General features: G+C 32.1%; 1 protein-coding gene across 2 annotated transcripts in view; it reads right to left on the reverse strand.

Moving 5' to 3' along the window:
* The window catches only part of LOC131851767 (zinc finger C2HC domain-containing protein 1C), a 39,623-nt gene that overhangs the window by 10,336 nt on the left and 12,089 nt on the right, over positions 1 to 17,198 (reverse strand). For both annotated transcript variants that reach the window (XM_059202313.1, XM_059202312.1), the window contains exons 2-3: positions 2,364 to 2,528; positions 1,273 to 1,473 (exon numbers count right to left, since the gene is read on the reverse strand). In XM_059202313.1, the coding sequence (XP_059058296.1) occupies positions 1,273 to 1,473; positions 2,364 to 2,528 (366 nt within the window). The remainder of the gene's footprint in view (positions 1 to 1,272; positions 1,474 to 2,363; positions 2,529 to 17,198) is intronic.

The raw sequence follows: 17,198 nt of genomic DNA on the forward strand, positions 1-17,198 counted from the left end.
TTGCGGCATGATCTGAAAATCCCAACTCCTCAACTATTGTAGATACGTTATTTTTATCAATATTAGAAAATATTAAATCTATACATGTGGCAGATGATTTTGTAATATGTGTAGGACAGTTTATAAATTGTTTCAAGTTATATTCTGACATTGTACATAAGAAATTATTCGTTTTTGCATTTTTTATTAGAATGTTTATATTAAAATCTCCACCCAATATAATTTTGTGCTTTGAATATTTGGTGTTTATAAATTTCAATATTCTCTGTAATTGTATATTAAATATCTCTTCCTCTCTTCCATTCCAATACATTACAATCAATAATGTATCTATTTTGGTTAATTCTGTTGCGCAAACTTCCAATACGTATTCTCTAGACATTTCGGAGATCTCCTTCACTTCTATGTTTTCAATATTTTCCTGCAGTAGAATACAGACGCCTCCTCCGCATCTTGTTTCTCGACAGAAGGAAGCTGCCTTTATATATCCGCTAATAGCAACTAGCTTATACTTTTCCTTTGTCAGCCAAGTTTCAGTTATACAAATTGCTTCGTAGATTGGATGCTGATTTATGAAGGCTTCTAATATATTTTGTTTATTATAAAGACTTTGCAAATTTTGGAATATTATACTAAAGCACGGATCGATTTTTGCGAAAGGTACGAAAGGTACTAATTCTATTATTATTTGTTGCTAAGTTTATTTGACTATTGTTAAATTCTACTGTATTATCATGCTCTTCGCCATTGCTAGTTTCAAAAATCGTTTTTTCCTTCTTTTGCCAGTTAATCCTTTTTCCATCCACAAATAGTTGATTATTACGTATTATTGCATGATTTCCTCCATTCCTAGATAGAAACATTTGTTCTCGCAGAGCCATTTTTTCCTTTTGAGCGTCTCTATCTAAGTACTCAGAGATGTATAATCCAGTACCATAAAAATATCGACTACTATTTATTATGTATTTCACCATTTTTTTACTTAATAACTCGATAACCAAGGGTCTATTTGTATTATATTTTTTACCAAGCCTATATATGTCGTCAAGACCATTTTTAAATATTTCGTACGTACTACTTTTGATTTTCATAAGAGGGAATACGAGAATTTGTTCACACGATCCAAATTCACCTTTACGGATATATCCAAATAAATGCCTGTGAGACCCATACTGCTGCTCATGATGATGGTAAGTGGTAACCGTCGCATGTACACATACATGTGGCTCGTCAGCTTGTTCCCCAATCTGAACATACAAAAGTAATACTCACATGGTGTTTCACGACATTGTGTGAACTGATCGTGTGCTTCGTGCTCTTCTTCTCGACGCTCACCCTGGAGGTGCTGGACACTTTCGTGTAGCCGTTAGGTAGCGGCTTGCGGGCAGGTCGATCTGTATTGTGGATGGGCTGTAGAGGATAACTCTTGTCTATTCCAGCCTTTGTCCGACGCTCTTCGAACATTTGACGAACCTGAAAGTTAGTTGACATCTAAATAAGACTTTCCTTCGATTTCCAATTTTTCTACGATTATTATTCTCGAAGAAATTACAGATGAGAAAAATTTGATAATATCTTTATTCTATATTACGAAATATTCACGCGTTTTATATCGCGCGTGATCAGGTTACTATTTTTCCAAATGTATTCCAATTGGCAGATTTGGTTGCTACAGTCGTTCATGCTGGCGATGAGTGGCGTAGCAAACAAATACGCATTTGGTATGGCAACCAAATTAGAGTAACCCCGATGTATGGCCGTGTGTAACAACAGCACATAATAAAGTATAGAAGTTCGACTAGCTGTGCCTGCAGTTCACCCGCGTATAACTTATAGCATGTGTATGTATGTGATATACAGAATAGCATATAAGCTATAAATTTTCGGATGCGATTTTTCTGTTTCATTAAAATCTGTTAAGTAGTTTTGTGTGAAAGAGTAACACAATCATACATCCATCTAACCACACTCACAAACTTTCGCGATTATAAAACTAGCGTGCCCGCGATGCACCCGCGTGTAGTTTACAGCCTGTGTGTTATTCTCATGTATAAACTAGATTATTGTAAAGTTTGTTTAAATTCCATTCAGTAGTTTTTGAGTTTACATCCATCCAAACTCACAAAATTCCGTGTTTATAATGTTAGTAAGATAGACAATTACAATGTCCGTTTAATACATGACATCTTCGGCAAAAACGAATCTATTTGGAAGAATATTTTTCTATTAATCTTCATCGTGCTTATTTCGTAACCACAATGAGCGTTTTACACTGGTGCTTCGTTAATGAATATCCCGAGCACATGCGAGATCTTTATTCTATCATCATATATAAAAACTCCTGGTATGTTAATTGACATTACCTTTCCAGGATGGTGTGACACGGGTGGCGGTTGTGGTGGTGAATTAGCACTAACACCATTGCTAGGAGAGTGTCGCACACGGTCGAGAGCGCGGGCCTGTTGCGCCTCGTATAGTGATGCGATCTTCAACTCACGTTCTTGGAGTTGCTTCTGCTGGTATCGGGCCTGGTAGACAAAGGAAATCGTTGTCAGAATTAACTAAAAACTAATTGTTACTTAATATCGATATAGACAGATGTATGTAATGACCACATAGAATTAATTTGAAGAATAGTGTAAATAGAATTTGTACGTCTCAAGTTGGTTAGAACATTTATTTTTATTAGTTTACTGAATTTTCCACTACAATTAGAATGTTACGTACATTCTAATTATTTTTCATTCTAATCCATTTTCATACGTATTACTGTTATCTACTTCTATGCTACGCTGCATTAAATTGAAAGGAAGATTTAAAGGTAAATCTACCTTGGATTAGAGAATATAAAATTATTTTTTAATATTGTATTATCTACTAGCTATGCTTGCGGTTTCACCTACATGAAATTTATAGCCTATGTGTTATTCTGATATATAAGCTATAATACTGTAAAGTTTCATCAAAGTCCGATCGAAAGAACTGAAAAATATCTATACATAAGTAAAGGTTTTAATTACTGTGCTACAGGTGTCGTTCTAATAAACAAACGTAATTAAGCTCTGAGAATTTAATTGCGTAGCGCATATAAAGAACTCGTTATTTATTTATAGGTACTCTCTATTGCAGGTGTTAATTGAAATAATATATGGTTAATAAAATGAGTAAAAGTACCATTTCTTTCAAGCGCTATAACAAATTTATAGAAGAAGTAGAGAATAAATAGACGAAATTCCCTTATAATTGAGTTGTATGGATAACTTTTAAATATTTAATTTGTATTAACATTGTTACATTTGAACAAATAGGCACATTGACTGAAATGAATCGTATTTAAAATTAGTACTATTATATTATTCCTTAGCTACAGTAACTACTAAGCTAAGGAATACCCTTAGCTACACTAAAGTCATAAATACCTAATTTTAATTGTAATATTTTGCTCCTTTTCCTTTGAATATTGTAACTTACAGTATATGTACAAATAAAACATTCATTGTTATTATATACAACTCTGATATGATGTTACTAAGAATAAATTATATTTACTGCTGCATATCCACTGAATTCTATTACCAACTAGAATTAAAATTTTGATGGCCGGAGCCAAAGTTCGCGGGTCAACTTTCACTGAGGCTAACGATCACCTCACACGTTTTGAGTTTGCACTCGCCTACATTTTCAATCAGCTATGCCGTAAATACCAATTATTTCCATATAATTTGAAAAAAGCTCATCATACATTGCTTTTAATAACACTGTCAATTTTTGGTTCACTGGATTGATATCGTATTGGTTTAACTTAAATTTAATTTACTGTTTGTATACCAAATGAAATAAAATATATTGTTTATTATTTTATTAAATTTGTAAGTTGTTATATTCTTATTTTTATACTATATAAATTTATATATGGTTGCTTATTTTTGTGTATATATTTCATTGTAACGCGTACTATTTATTGGACCTATTTCCACCACTCCACAATTCCTCTTAGGTTGACTGGAAGAAATCTCTGTCTTGGGATTATATGAAACATAGTACATAACATACATAAACATCCAACATACATATTCGGGGCACTACAGTAATAAAATATCACGAGAACAGAATTTGTATCGATAAGCTTGATACCGACAAGCGAAACCTACTCTACGATATGTGTCATTTGAGTTGCTTAGATGTATAGCAAAAGGAATAATTGTAAACGGGGGCGGAAGGTCGACACCCACATACCATTACAGCTGGAGAGACAACCTGCCAATCGTTTTATATTGTTCTATTGAATATCACTTCCGTCACTTGATTGTAAAGGTCGAATCTTTAGAATGGAAATACTATCTATAAAGTTAGATCCTTTATGGAGTGAATACAACAACAATATATAAACCTGAATGCCAACATAATATAAAAGGCATAATGTGACACTTTAGTTTAGAGGTTTAGCATACCGTTTTACTTCCGATGGTCGCGGGTTCTGTTATCGCACAATACAAACACTTGTATCCATGAGTATTATTGTTTATATTGGTAACTGGTTAAAATGTATTTAATTTGTTTAGTATATATAGTATAAAGTTCTAGTTAGTTTCAGTGTATTTAAAATGATATAAAATAATCGATAAACCTTACTAGTATTATAAATGCGAAAGTAACTCTGTCTGTCTATCTGCCTCGCATTCACGTCAAAACTACTGAACCGATCTGAGAAAGGACATAGGATACTTTTTAATGCGAATAAAGGGTTCTAAGGGGTTGAAACGGAGGGGGAGGGGGGTGATGAAAGGATGTATATAAGAATCGTCATTTACAAAGCTAGATGCTTTAATCTTATTTTTTAGGCTGTTGATTGAATTGTAAGGATTTCTGTAACGTCATTTTTGAAGCTAAAACGATGAAACTTTCATGTGACTTTTATTGAGTTAGATCAATAAATATTTTTTATTATTTGGTCAAAGTCACAGTGGGATATAAATTTATAAAAAAATATTTAATAAATAATTGATTGTAATGCTAACCACAAATAATATATCAATTAATAATCGATTTTTTTTATGCAATGTTATATTTCTGACGTCATGATCTAGATTTTTCCTCAATAGGTACCATCCGTTATTTTATATTATCTATAGTATAAAAGCCATTTTTATGGTCTACATGTCGCTTATTACGTCTCCCATAGTTAGTAGCACAGACAGTTTAACTGTGCAAATGACCTAGAGACAGGAAAACCGTTATAAAAAACTGATGGTTAACAACAAAGATGCGTCATTCAGACAATTTTTTTTGTTATTATAACAATAATGGAGTAATAAACGAATTTGACATAAATACAAACCGCGAGTCCGACTTGCACACCGAGGGTTCTGAACTATGTATAATAACTGCAAGTGTCTCTACATGTTAGATTGTTACCTTTGGACGACGAAATGGCTAAACAGATTTTAATGAAATTTGACCTGATGATAGATTGTATTATGACAATATTTTATTTCAAAATAAGCAGACAAAGTTACAGATAACAGCTACTATCTTAATGAATTACTATTGTACTCAATATGGTTATAAAATCCGACTGCGAAGGGTTTCAGACGTTTTATTTAAAAACTGTGGTAGGTTTATCTTGTTGTATAATGTCTCTAAACATTCTTTCGTTTTCCTTGTAATTTTTCAGAAGTAATTTGAAATTTATTTAATTAATTATTACAAATGACTTTTTTCATATATATACTTCTTGTTTCGCAATCCTAAAAGGAATTTCATTGCAATGTTAGTAGCCTTCAACCTCGGTGGTAGATAATCCCTTATTCATACAATGCATGTTTATTCTGTAACAGGTTTCTAATTGTCTGCAATCAGTATGCGGTGTCCACACCAGGTTAGGAGTTGCATTGCTGGAATGTTGCATAGTAAATTCGAAATTAAATTATCCAATGTAAGTATTTACATAAACTCAAGGTTTTTCGAAGTATTATGCGACAAAACCACGTACCTAGGAGAATGAATAAGAATATGAGAGGTAATAAATGAATTAAGAATAATGAGAAGAACAACTAACGAATTTACTAGTCTAGAAAATGTTAGAAATAATTAAAAGTTAGAAAATACATTCACTTTGTTTCACCTATATCAGCCGCTCTAAACAGTTTTCTATTCGGTCGAACGCAGTGAAATTATAGGGTACTAACAACTTGCCCCAACTGGCACGGGCCCAATACTTGAGGTTCTTCTTTTATTAAAACTTAATATCTCCTAAAGCGTACATTGCGTTTGCGTACAAGCGTACATTGTAAAGGACAGTTTTGTCCAAAATTAAATACCGAATTTACTTTGATAACGGTTAATATCATGTAAACATGACATAAAAACACTTTTGCAAATAATGCATTATTTTAGATGAAATTCTATTACCATAAAAAAGGTTATAGTGACTTAACCGTAACATATAGACTGAAATATGATTTAGCGGACTTTTTTTAGAATTTATAAGGAAAACAATGGCGTAATACATGTTTTTTTGCGTAACTTTAACCGTTTACACAGCGCTCGCAGAGAAAGCATAAAAAATATATATTTTTTGCCACATTACCTCTAAACTTTACATCTTTATAATCATATATGTATATAAAATTCTCGTGTCATAATGTTAATTACTCCTCCGAAACGACTTCACAGATTTTTTTGAAATTTTATGTGCACATTCAGTAGGTCTGAAAATCGGCTACTATCCACTTTTTATACTATTTATATATTTTATATTTTGGACAAAATTTTTGTTTTGTAAAATGTGGCATTAAAATATATATAACCCTAAATTTTCACCCTTCTATCACCAACCCCTATTTTTAATAGCGATTTTAATTTATATGGCAAAACAACGTTTGCGGGGTCAGCTAGTTTTAGTATATAGACATTGCCTTCCCTAGGTAGGCCATCAGCTTGTTTCTTTGCAATTTCAACTACATATAGAAGATAAGAGATCGACACAAATGCATGTCCACAGGAAAGTCAAAGTACATAATAAAGTACTAATGATTCTGCGTAAACGACGTGAGGTAATGTCCATATACGGCGCGTGCGCATAATGAGGTATTGAGACGCGACGGTCACCACGACGCGACAACGGCACCGGCGACGATGGTGACTCAGCTGACAGTCATCGACCTTATATGCAGGTAGATAATGTTGAATGATCAATATTATCTGACATTGCTTGTGTAACATTGATTCTATATATATATTAAAACTTAAATTTCATTATTTAATATCTTAGGGTACAGCAAACTAAATCAAATCAAGCAAACCCTGCAAGTCAAATGGCAATGGGCTGGTCATATCTCACGTGTCATAGATGGCAGATGGACAATCAAAGCTACAAAATGAAAGGACCAAAGGGAAATAGGAAAGGTAGAAGAACAATAAGACTATATAGGAAAAGACTGGTTAACTATGGGCAAAACAGAGAACATTGGAAAAAGATAGAGAAGGCCTTTACCCAATGTTGGGGCCAAATTATCGATTAAAAAGTCGATTAGTGTATACAGCAAATCTAGACGTGAAATTTTTAACTATATGTATTTTCATAAAAAATTGATTTGATTACGTACGTTGAAATTCTAGTTTGATTACATATGTATGTCAAAGTCAAGTCAAACCAGACTAATGACTTAGTTATATATGGCCTAACGGGAAAAAATAAAAAAATCACGTATCTTGGTATAATTTCTGCTGGTGCAGAAAAGGACCGGTGGAGGTTGATCGGCACATTACCAACAATGGGACCACTAATTTTCTTCCATAATTATTGCCATAAACACAAATTGTATGATATCATCAGCCGATGGAAATATAAGTAAACAGTATTTTAAGCATATTTAGTTTGTATGTACAGACAAACAATAAATATTGTATATATGTGTGATACGGATGCGAACTATAGGTAACATTTAGACCATAAAATATCAACAATATTTTACTATGACATAATCTATATTATAAAAAGTTAGAATTTGTAAGTTTGGATGTATACTAACACCAACGTATAGCTCAGACAGTTACACAATTCCATATTCCACCAAACAAAAATCTTTTTAAATTCCGAATCTTTAAATTACAATTAGGTAAAAACAATTCAAGAACAATTCCATGCTACTACCCATCGACACGGAAAGATTTTTTGCGATTGTTCGAATGGCCGTTTAAGGCTGAGTCACACGAGGTTGTATGCAAAGTGACTTGTGATGTAATAGTTATACCTACTGCCTACGACGATGAGTAACCAATGTTTGCAACCAATGCCATAATAAGCTGTATGTCTTTATTTACTAGCGTCTGACTGCGACATCGTCAGCTTCACCATTTTTGAACAGATCACAGTTCACATGTACCGCCAATTTGAAGGTAGATTCTTTTGAACTATTCTAATGTTGTTGGCCGCAGCTGGTCTCTACAGCTGCTTCGAAATAAAATATAAGCGAAAGCAGAGGGGACTCTCAACTCGCGGAAGGTCTTATTTATTTATGCACTTTTACAACTATATTAAGAGATCTTAATACAACAGTGTAATTTCCATATATCAAATATTATAAGTATTACAATTTGTTAGTTATTGTATACAATTCTAGCAAAAGTAGTATCCATCTTAATCCTAAATGATATTTAGATCAATATAAGATAAATTATATGATGACTTATTAAACTGTTAAGTTGAAATCGTATCAAATCACTTTTGGCAAAGTCGTCTGTGTGAATACATCCGTATATTTACCGCTAAGTAACTTGCTTTGTAAACTATTATCAGGTTTAGAAGTGAAATTACAGGGTTCAGAGCATATAGTTAGTTTTCATGAGTGTAGTATAAAATGATATACCTAGGTTCCGCTGTCGTTCGCTTAGATCTTCTAAACTTCGCAACGGATTTTAATGCAGTTTTGAGTAATAGATATAGTGATTCAAGAGGAAGGTTTATATGTATAATACATGCGAAGCCGGGGCGATTAGCTAGTGTAAGTATAATGAGCCGAATATCACTTTCCATCAAATGAATCATTAGCTTGTTTGCCATTCATATTACATAAAAAATACAGGAAATACGCAAATGATAATAATCAGTTTAAATATCAAACTGTACGTACTCATATCCTTATTTATTACATTAATCGTCAGCTGTATTACGATTTACAAATTAAAATAAATATGACACCAAGGCCAAGACAAGGTCGCAGGAGAAGATTAAAATTTCAACAAGGCTTCTAAAAACTAGCCTTGAAAATTACAGACACGAAAATTATACACCACCAATAAGTACGTCCAAATATACAAATGGTTAATTGTGAGAGAAGACAGATGTTTACTAACTAACAAGGTTCAATTGACGTCATTACCAAATATGGTTGCTTAAGATCGGTCATAAAAGATTTTTTATATTTATTTACCTATTTATTTAGGTAATCAGAAACTTATACAATATACCTATATGCATTATTTAGCATTATATGTTCAGCAAAGCCAATAACACATAGCTCATTTTGTCGAAATGTGTGAACAGAGTGAAATTATCAAGTAATTTTAAATTTAATCTGATCAACCATACAAAATACTATAACGTTATGTGTGTAGTTACAAAATGCAAAGAAAACAAGTTGATTAATTCAAACAGATAAAAGTTTCTATGGTATGCTGTTTTTGTATACAGTTGAATTTGTATAGATACAGATAACTTGAACTTATTTTTAAGCTTTCGCATTTACTACACATTATTCCAAATGATATAGGTATGCTGTAGTCTCTTAAATATTTATATATCTATATCTTAACAAATAAATGGTACTTATATATGGCGGACATAATGCCCGATGACAATCCCTACAAGTCATCCGTCACACTGAACAGAGAGAGTAAGTAGAATAAGGCAGTATTTTATTATTATGATATAAATTATGTATGTATGATGTATGTATGGAACAGAAATATTGTAATCTCCGACCAATTTCGGTTTCATATTGACGATGATAATCTTTCAAATACAAGAATGTTTAAAATCGGTTAATTATTTTATAAGATTATTTAGAAATAAAAAAATTTATATCTCTACTTTTTATGTAATTTGAATGGCATGTAAGCTCATGGCCGTTAATGGTAAGCCGTAATCGTCATCTATATATATATATATATGAACAGCACCACGGACATCACGTTATCACGTGACACTCGTGATATCACTCAAGCATTGCCATTCCAAAGGATGTCATGCCTCTTATCTTGTAATTTTGTTATTACGAAAAAGTTCTGAGAGTGGTATAAAAATTGTGTTTATATACATTTGAATAACTATAACGAATTATGATAATATTTCATAGTACCTATATACTCTAACCTAAAGATTGAGTGAATTGGCTTTATATTACCACAGCCGTTGTAAATAATGATTTTTAAGTGGTATTCGGTTTGACACCTGAGATTAATGATACCTTACACTAGACATTCATTACGTTTAATTCGTGTTAATTTTCTCTTTTAACTTTAAGTTCGAAGGGATGAACTGATTTGAATTAAATCACATAATGATTACATTGACTGAACACAATTGTGTATGGCAAATTATTATTAATATTGTTATTATTGTTGTCTCCTTTTCTCAGCTTTTGTTGACGTATACCACACTTACGGGCCGAAACCAAGTAAGGGCAGTGTGTGTGTGTGTGTGTGTGTGTGCGCGTGTGTGTGTGTGCGCGTGTGTGTGTGTGTGTGTGTGCGCGCGTGTATGTGTGCGTGTGTGTAGGTCAGAGTGTGAGTATTTGTACTTATTGGGAGCCTTTTCATTTATGTGACTGGTGTTATGTCATTTTCATCTATTTCCAAGAACATAGGGCAATTCTACAGATATTCAAAATTATTATTATTATTTAAAATTAATCGCGCGGACATAGCCACAATTTTAAACTAGTATATCGTGTGACGTCAATTTGTTTGAAGTTAATAGGAAATATTAAATTTTTCATTACCCCTAGGTCTAGGTTTACACGGTTCAAGGTCGAGGTATTTTGTACTGTTTGTTAACATTTCTATTAGGACTCGATTTCTATAGGGAAATCGATAGTTTATGACGCATGTGCCAACGTTTCAATATGCTTATTCTTTGAGAGTAAATAATGAATATTCAAACGCCGGGCACGTAACTGGAGTTAGATGTTTTCTGGGAACATGTGGTACTACACCAGTGGCGAAAAGTATAGGTAAAATAGATACAAGAAGACTTGAAGTATGTATTACAGTATGTATTACGGTAGTACATGAAGTATTCAGTCTTTTAAAAATTAGTCTTCTCAGAATATTATATTTATTATTTATTAGTTATGTACCAAACGTTATTCATATTCGTAGATTTAAATTTTAAACAAACTTTTAAATATAAAATTTATTGCGATTATAAAATATACAACAATTATTTATTTTTATTTTATATAGACAATTTTATTATTTAGCTATGTTTCATACAATATACTTATATACTCTATTCAGTCTTCATAAGAAATTTAATTTAAGAATGTTGTAAATACGCAATAGACGAAGGTGTTGGATTATACCACAGATAATATAATATTACATAATTATACTGAAACATAAGGGTCCTTTTACACTGCAATATTGTAAACATAGACCTGTAGTACTTAATTACGTTTAAACATACTTCTGTATTTGAATAACATATGGTGCAGGCAATATCCTCATTATTAATAATGTAATAAAAATGTTAACGTAATATATTTTTTCTAATAATTTACGCGGCCAAAGCAATAGGTTAAATCTTAAAAAATAAAATAATCCTGGAGAAGTCACACATCACCATAGGATTGTTCAAGAATATCCCCTTCTACGACTACTGTAAAAAGGCTTACACTTTGTTTAATTATACAGATTCTAATACATTTAAATCAACATACCATTCTTGGCACAACATTAAACATAAACTGTACCTTGGGACTGGGCAATGTTAGCCATCCATTCCGTATATCGCTTGGGTCTGCCCCTTCCAAGGACACAGACGATACGCTTCGGGGACCCCGAGCTTTCCAATGTTCTGGCTCCCACCAATTCACATGGTCTACTGATCGGGAAAAGCTTCGTGTTTCCATAGTAAGAATTGGTATGTTTCTATTCATTTAATTTCAATTTCTTCACTAATTGATAAAAAGAAATGACAAACAATATTTTAGCAAACCGTAATTTATAGTGATAGAATTTCTTGGTAACTTTAATATTTGGCTCAACTTTCACTATAAATTTACATCATCCAGTTTATAAGTTATCTCTGTCTTATAAGTTTATAACACGTGGAGTCTGTTTAAAATATAACACCTGAATGAAATGAATATACTACAGGGGTTGTTTGTTTGTCCTTCTGTCGCTTAGCTACATCCACGTGGTGATACTAAAGTCACAGCGTTCACAACAAAACCTCATGACCTTTGTGCATTACCGTTAACTTGACCCTGTTTAAATGCAAATAGTTCAAGAATTCTTATGACTTAGATTTAAAGTTTAAAATGGTACAAAATACAATTAACAATTTCCTGTAGTAAGGTACTTAAGGTTTCTTAGGCTTTATCATGTTGACAATAAGGTTCTGTATCTTTGAACCTATTATGGGCGTAGCGGATTCATTGTGCTTGTAAACAATGATGAGATTGTCTTCGGTTTCTTGCGGCTTGAGATTGGATCGCGTGCTCAGTTTACACGGTTTTGATAGATAAATTACTAGTTGTAAAGTGCTTAGATTTATATAGATCACTGCACAGTCAATTACTTGTTAAGAATTGATTCTGTGACAGGTATCCATTTTATGTGTGATAAATTACACTACAATCGGATAAGAGCCATTACAGGTTCTAGTTTAATGGTAATTAAATTGATATATAAACCGCTTCTTATATTATACTTTTATGGGATACCATCTTCCAGTGAGATGTCATCGAGTTTTATGGAACAAATTTAAGTTTAGTTTGAGTATGTTTGTAGTTTATTGTGTATCCATTACCTACTAATTCTAGTTTTCGCATAATGCTTTTCTAACTTTCCAATGTTTTATACATCTTAGCATTATCAACGTAGTCACTAAGTAACCTTTTCCAAATCTGATCAAAATAAAATAGACTCTATGGCAATGGTAAAAAGGTAAACAGTATAATTGTAAATGTACATCGCCCACGCGTCTATGTTTGTCTGGCTATGATTCTGTATATATTTAAAAGGTTGTATATGACTCATATGTTTCCTTGTGACTAGTAGATCGTTGAGATGCGTGACGTCATGACTTTCGGTCTCTTTATATAGAAGTAAAAGTGAGTGTTCATTAAGTAGCTATTATACATTACATGGTGTCTGGCAGCCAGTAAGCATAGTCTCAAAATGTACCTATTCAACTATCTATTCAGAGAAACTTCTCTTTATATGGTCGCATACAGATATATCTACAAATATAATAAAGCCGAAGAATTTGTTTATTTGTTTAAACGCATGCAATCTTCAGAATTAAATTTGATAACCTATTTTTGCATTTGATAGCCCAATTCTAAAATACGAGAATGGTTATAGGTATTAAATATTATGCTATGACCTAGCTTTAGGGGGTTAGCAAAATAAAAAATTCAAAAATAATGCTAAGTGAAAAGGAAATTATAGGGCAGATTGGTAATGTTACAGCTCTTACGGACAACGCTATGCCTCCCCTATTTCTCTTTAATTAAACAGCGAGTAAAACTGCGGAGCAAAGTCTGTTAAATAAAATAAATGATTAATTTCGTGTCAGATATATCTGAGATTTCATTGCAACAATATAGTGAAATCCTCTTCTACTATCTATCGTATTAATCTGCTTTTTTCTTTTACCCTGTGTAGTACTTCTTTGTTTCATACTTTATATCCAGCTAATTCTATCCATATACAGGTAAAACCCTATTTATCTTCCTCACTGTCAAATTACACCATCTGCGCTATGGTGATGAACCTTAGTTCTTTGACCTTGTCAGAAATAAAGGATTATGTTCAATACGTATACATTATTACAGTATTTTATTTTATATTTAGTATACAAGATCAAATCTAATGTTAACGAACTCTGGCCAATTCAATATTAATGGAGAATGACACGTATTACCAATTTTAGAATGGATTATATTATACCATTTATTTAAATGCTCTTTTGTTTACTGCATTTAATAGATATGGTCATTATTATTTATTTTATCATTACATAATTTCTAAATATATAAGGAAACTAGATACCTGATTTAATTGGATGTTTCGCATGTTTTGTTTTTTTTTATTAAACTATTCTAATGCTGTTGGCCGTAGTTGACCTTTACAGCGTCACAGGACGAAAAATGGGTGGAGCTCCTGTAAATATAAAGGTTATATGTCTGACTCTTTGATTTTGCAAGGCTCACGTCTTTGGAAGTCACATTTCTGTACACCTATGTATATATATCCCTTAAATAACAGCTGTCTTGTATAACATAATCTTCTAATGAAACCCAGATTAATATATATTTAAGTATTTTAATTTCGACAACGTTTTACAAATTAGGTTAGTACAAAAGAACTGAACTCAATAATTGACGAACGTCTATATATCAAAAAAAAAAAAATGACGCAGGTATACAAAAAACAAGTGCATATGCAATGCGACTATTTAATGCATCTTCTTGGTGCTATTAAAATATATCAGGCGCTTTAGGCCTGAACAATGATCTTTTTTAAATAGTCTCATCATCGCTTCATTTATATGTGTATGTAAAACTCTTTTTTTAAAGGTTGGCTGGTGGAGAAAGCTAATAGCATTAAGCCCGTTTATTGTACACAAAATTTAAATAAAGTTCAAAGAATAAATAAATAATCGACTATCCAGTATTCTTGTATACAACAATATATTAAGTCCATATCATGCTATTTGGCAATGGCCTGCATATTTATAATTAAAATTAATGTAAAGCAGTGACGGCATAATGATCTCGCTTACCAAAAACGGCTCGTGGTCACAAATAAGACTTAATGTTCGAAAAATCTCTGTTTAAATAGCATTCTCAGGTAATCAAACCCATTGAGATGGGATAATGAACCGTTGTAGTACGAACACATATTACTTCCAGTATTATTTATTAAATACACACAATCCACTTTTTTTTCATATGTACGTTATACCCAAAAGAAATTTAATTCAAAACAGAGTTAACAATGCCATAAAATACATATTTGTACGACCTCAATTGAGCCTGTGGGTTGTGTATTGTCAAAGCTTGTTATATCCGTTTCTACATAAAATCACATACAAGATGTTATCCTTTACAGACTCTGTTGTACAGGATTAGCTAATTAAGGCACGTAATTATACTAAACCAGTAATAATATATCGTCGTCCGCCCTTGCACCCGCCCACGTGGCAGTTGTATTTGGGTGTATGCATAATAATCGCGACTGCATTTAAATATTGTTGTTGTTGATAAGCAACTTATTACAAGAGTTACGAATACGTTGTTATTATTTGCAAAATAAAATCCATTAGATACTAGAACACAGTGTGTTAAATGTTTTACGTCAATATTTGATTGAAATATTTGAATTGGTAGTTCGCATGTGAAACGAACTTCTAAGCATTTCATGGATTCTCCGTGCGGGTGACGGTTCCATCGTATGGCAGAGAGGGAAATACCGAGCACTCCCTGGCTACGTCAACACTTATCTTCACCGCTCATGTTTCTCTTCCTACCTAGCCAAATCTGGTAGAAACCTGCCAGTACAGTCGTTCGAGTATGAAACTTACTGTAGTTCTAGAAGGGTTAAAGAAAAGGTTTTTACGTTTTTATCCTGAATATTAATAAGTTTTTACAAAAACTTTGTGAGCCTGCTAGTGCAGCATACAGGTTCTGGTATAAAACTTATTGTTATAACAACAGACAGAACAGATACAGTGACAGAGATAAAGAAAATGGGTTTTTACGTTTTTAACCTTGTAAAGAAATATAGTTATGTTATAACCATTTCTATAATGTTACATTTGTATCAAGAAATTGACCCTCGTAAATAATAAAAATAATAAATGAATAAATAAAATCAAAATTTAAAGCTCAAGTTGCTCTAAATTTTGTTCTGGTATTTGAATAAATTAAAATCAAAAATCATTTATTCGTTTAGAACATTTTAGCTGTTTGTGAACGTCAAGTTTTTTCTATTAATATTTAAATTTCCTCCCATCCGTTTCGGATACACCATTCTCTCTGCTAGGTCACAAGATCAATTGAAGAGCGATCAGTTCATTTATTCGATAATAGCCGCATCGGTATCTCGTTGATTGTTTCAATTCATTGGAATTACGTATATGTGATCAAGCCTGCGATCAATTGATGGACTCGATGCCATAAAAAAATTTTATGTCCCATTCAATGTACAATTGTAGAATACTAATTTTTGGAGAACAATAAGAGTAGAAATAATAGTATTTATAATATAAGGTTAGATAAGTAATGTTTTAGGACGACAATAGTCCATTACGAAGTATCAGTTAAAAATCTGTTGGTATTCTATACATATCAATAGAAATATAAATAATATTTATCAAATAGACAATTTTAAAGTGCTTATATTAATATAAACATTTTTTAATTGTCATTTTTTTAGCTACACAACTTGCGTTTCACATCATTTGCATTTTAGTAGATGTCACCAGTTTATTTTCTATAAGCTACAGTAAGCGTTTACGATTAGATGGGCCGTATGCTTATTTGCCAACATCGAAGGATAAAAAAAGGTACAACTATACCGACATTTATATAGATTTATATACCTTCAAGACTGGTATATTAGATGTGGTCATCATAGTCATAGCCATTATCAAATTTTAAACGTCAGGGTTGTGGTAATTCTATTGAAACACTAACGCGCTCAAATATAGAAATAAAAAAATAATAAAGTACATAACTCAAAATTAAATGACTACTCTCTATTTCGATCATTAAATAGAAATATAAACAGACTGTCTGGGCGTATAATGATTATGAAAATGATCGCAAAAGCATCATTAAATTTCTATTAACTTCAGTGAAACCTGCGGACTGAACCAGATGACGAGCTGTACATACATACATATATATATATATATATATATATATATATATATATATATATATATATATATATATATATTG

The sequence above is a fragment of the Achroia grisella genome, unplaced genomic scaffold (genome assembly GCF_030625045.1).
Source record: "Achroia grisella isolate CSIRO2021 unplaced genomic scaffold, CSIRO_AGI_Agris_v1 utg807, whole genome shotgun sequence".
Taxonomy (NCBI): domain Eukaryota; kingdom Metazoa; phylum Arthropoda; class Insecta; order Lepidoptera; family Pyralidae; genus Achroia; species Achroia grisella.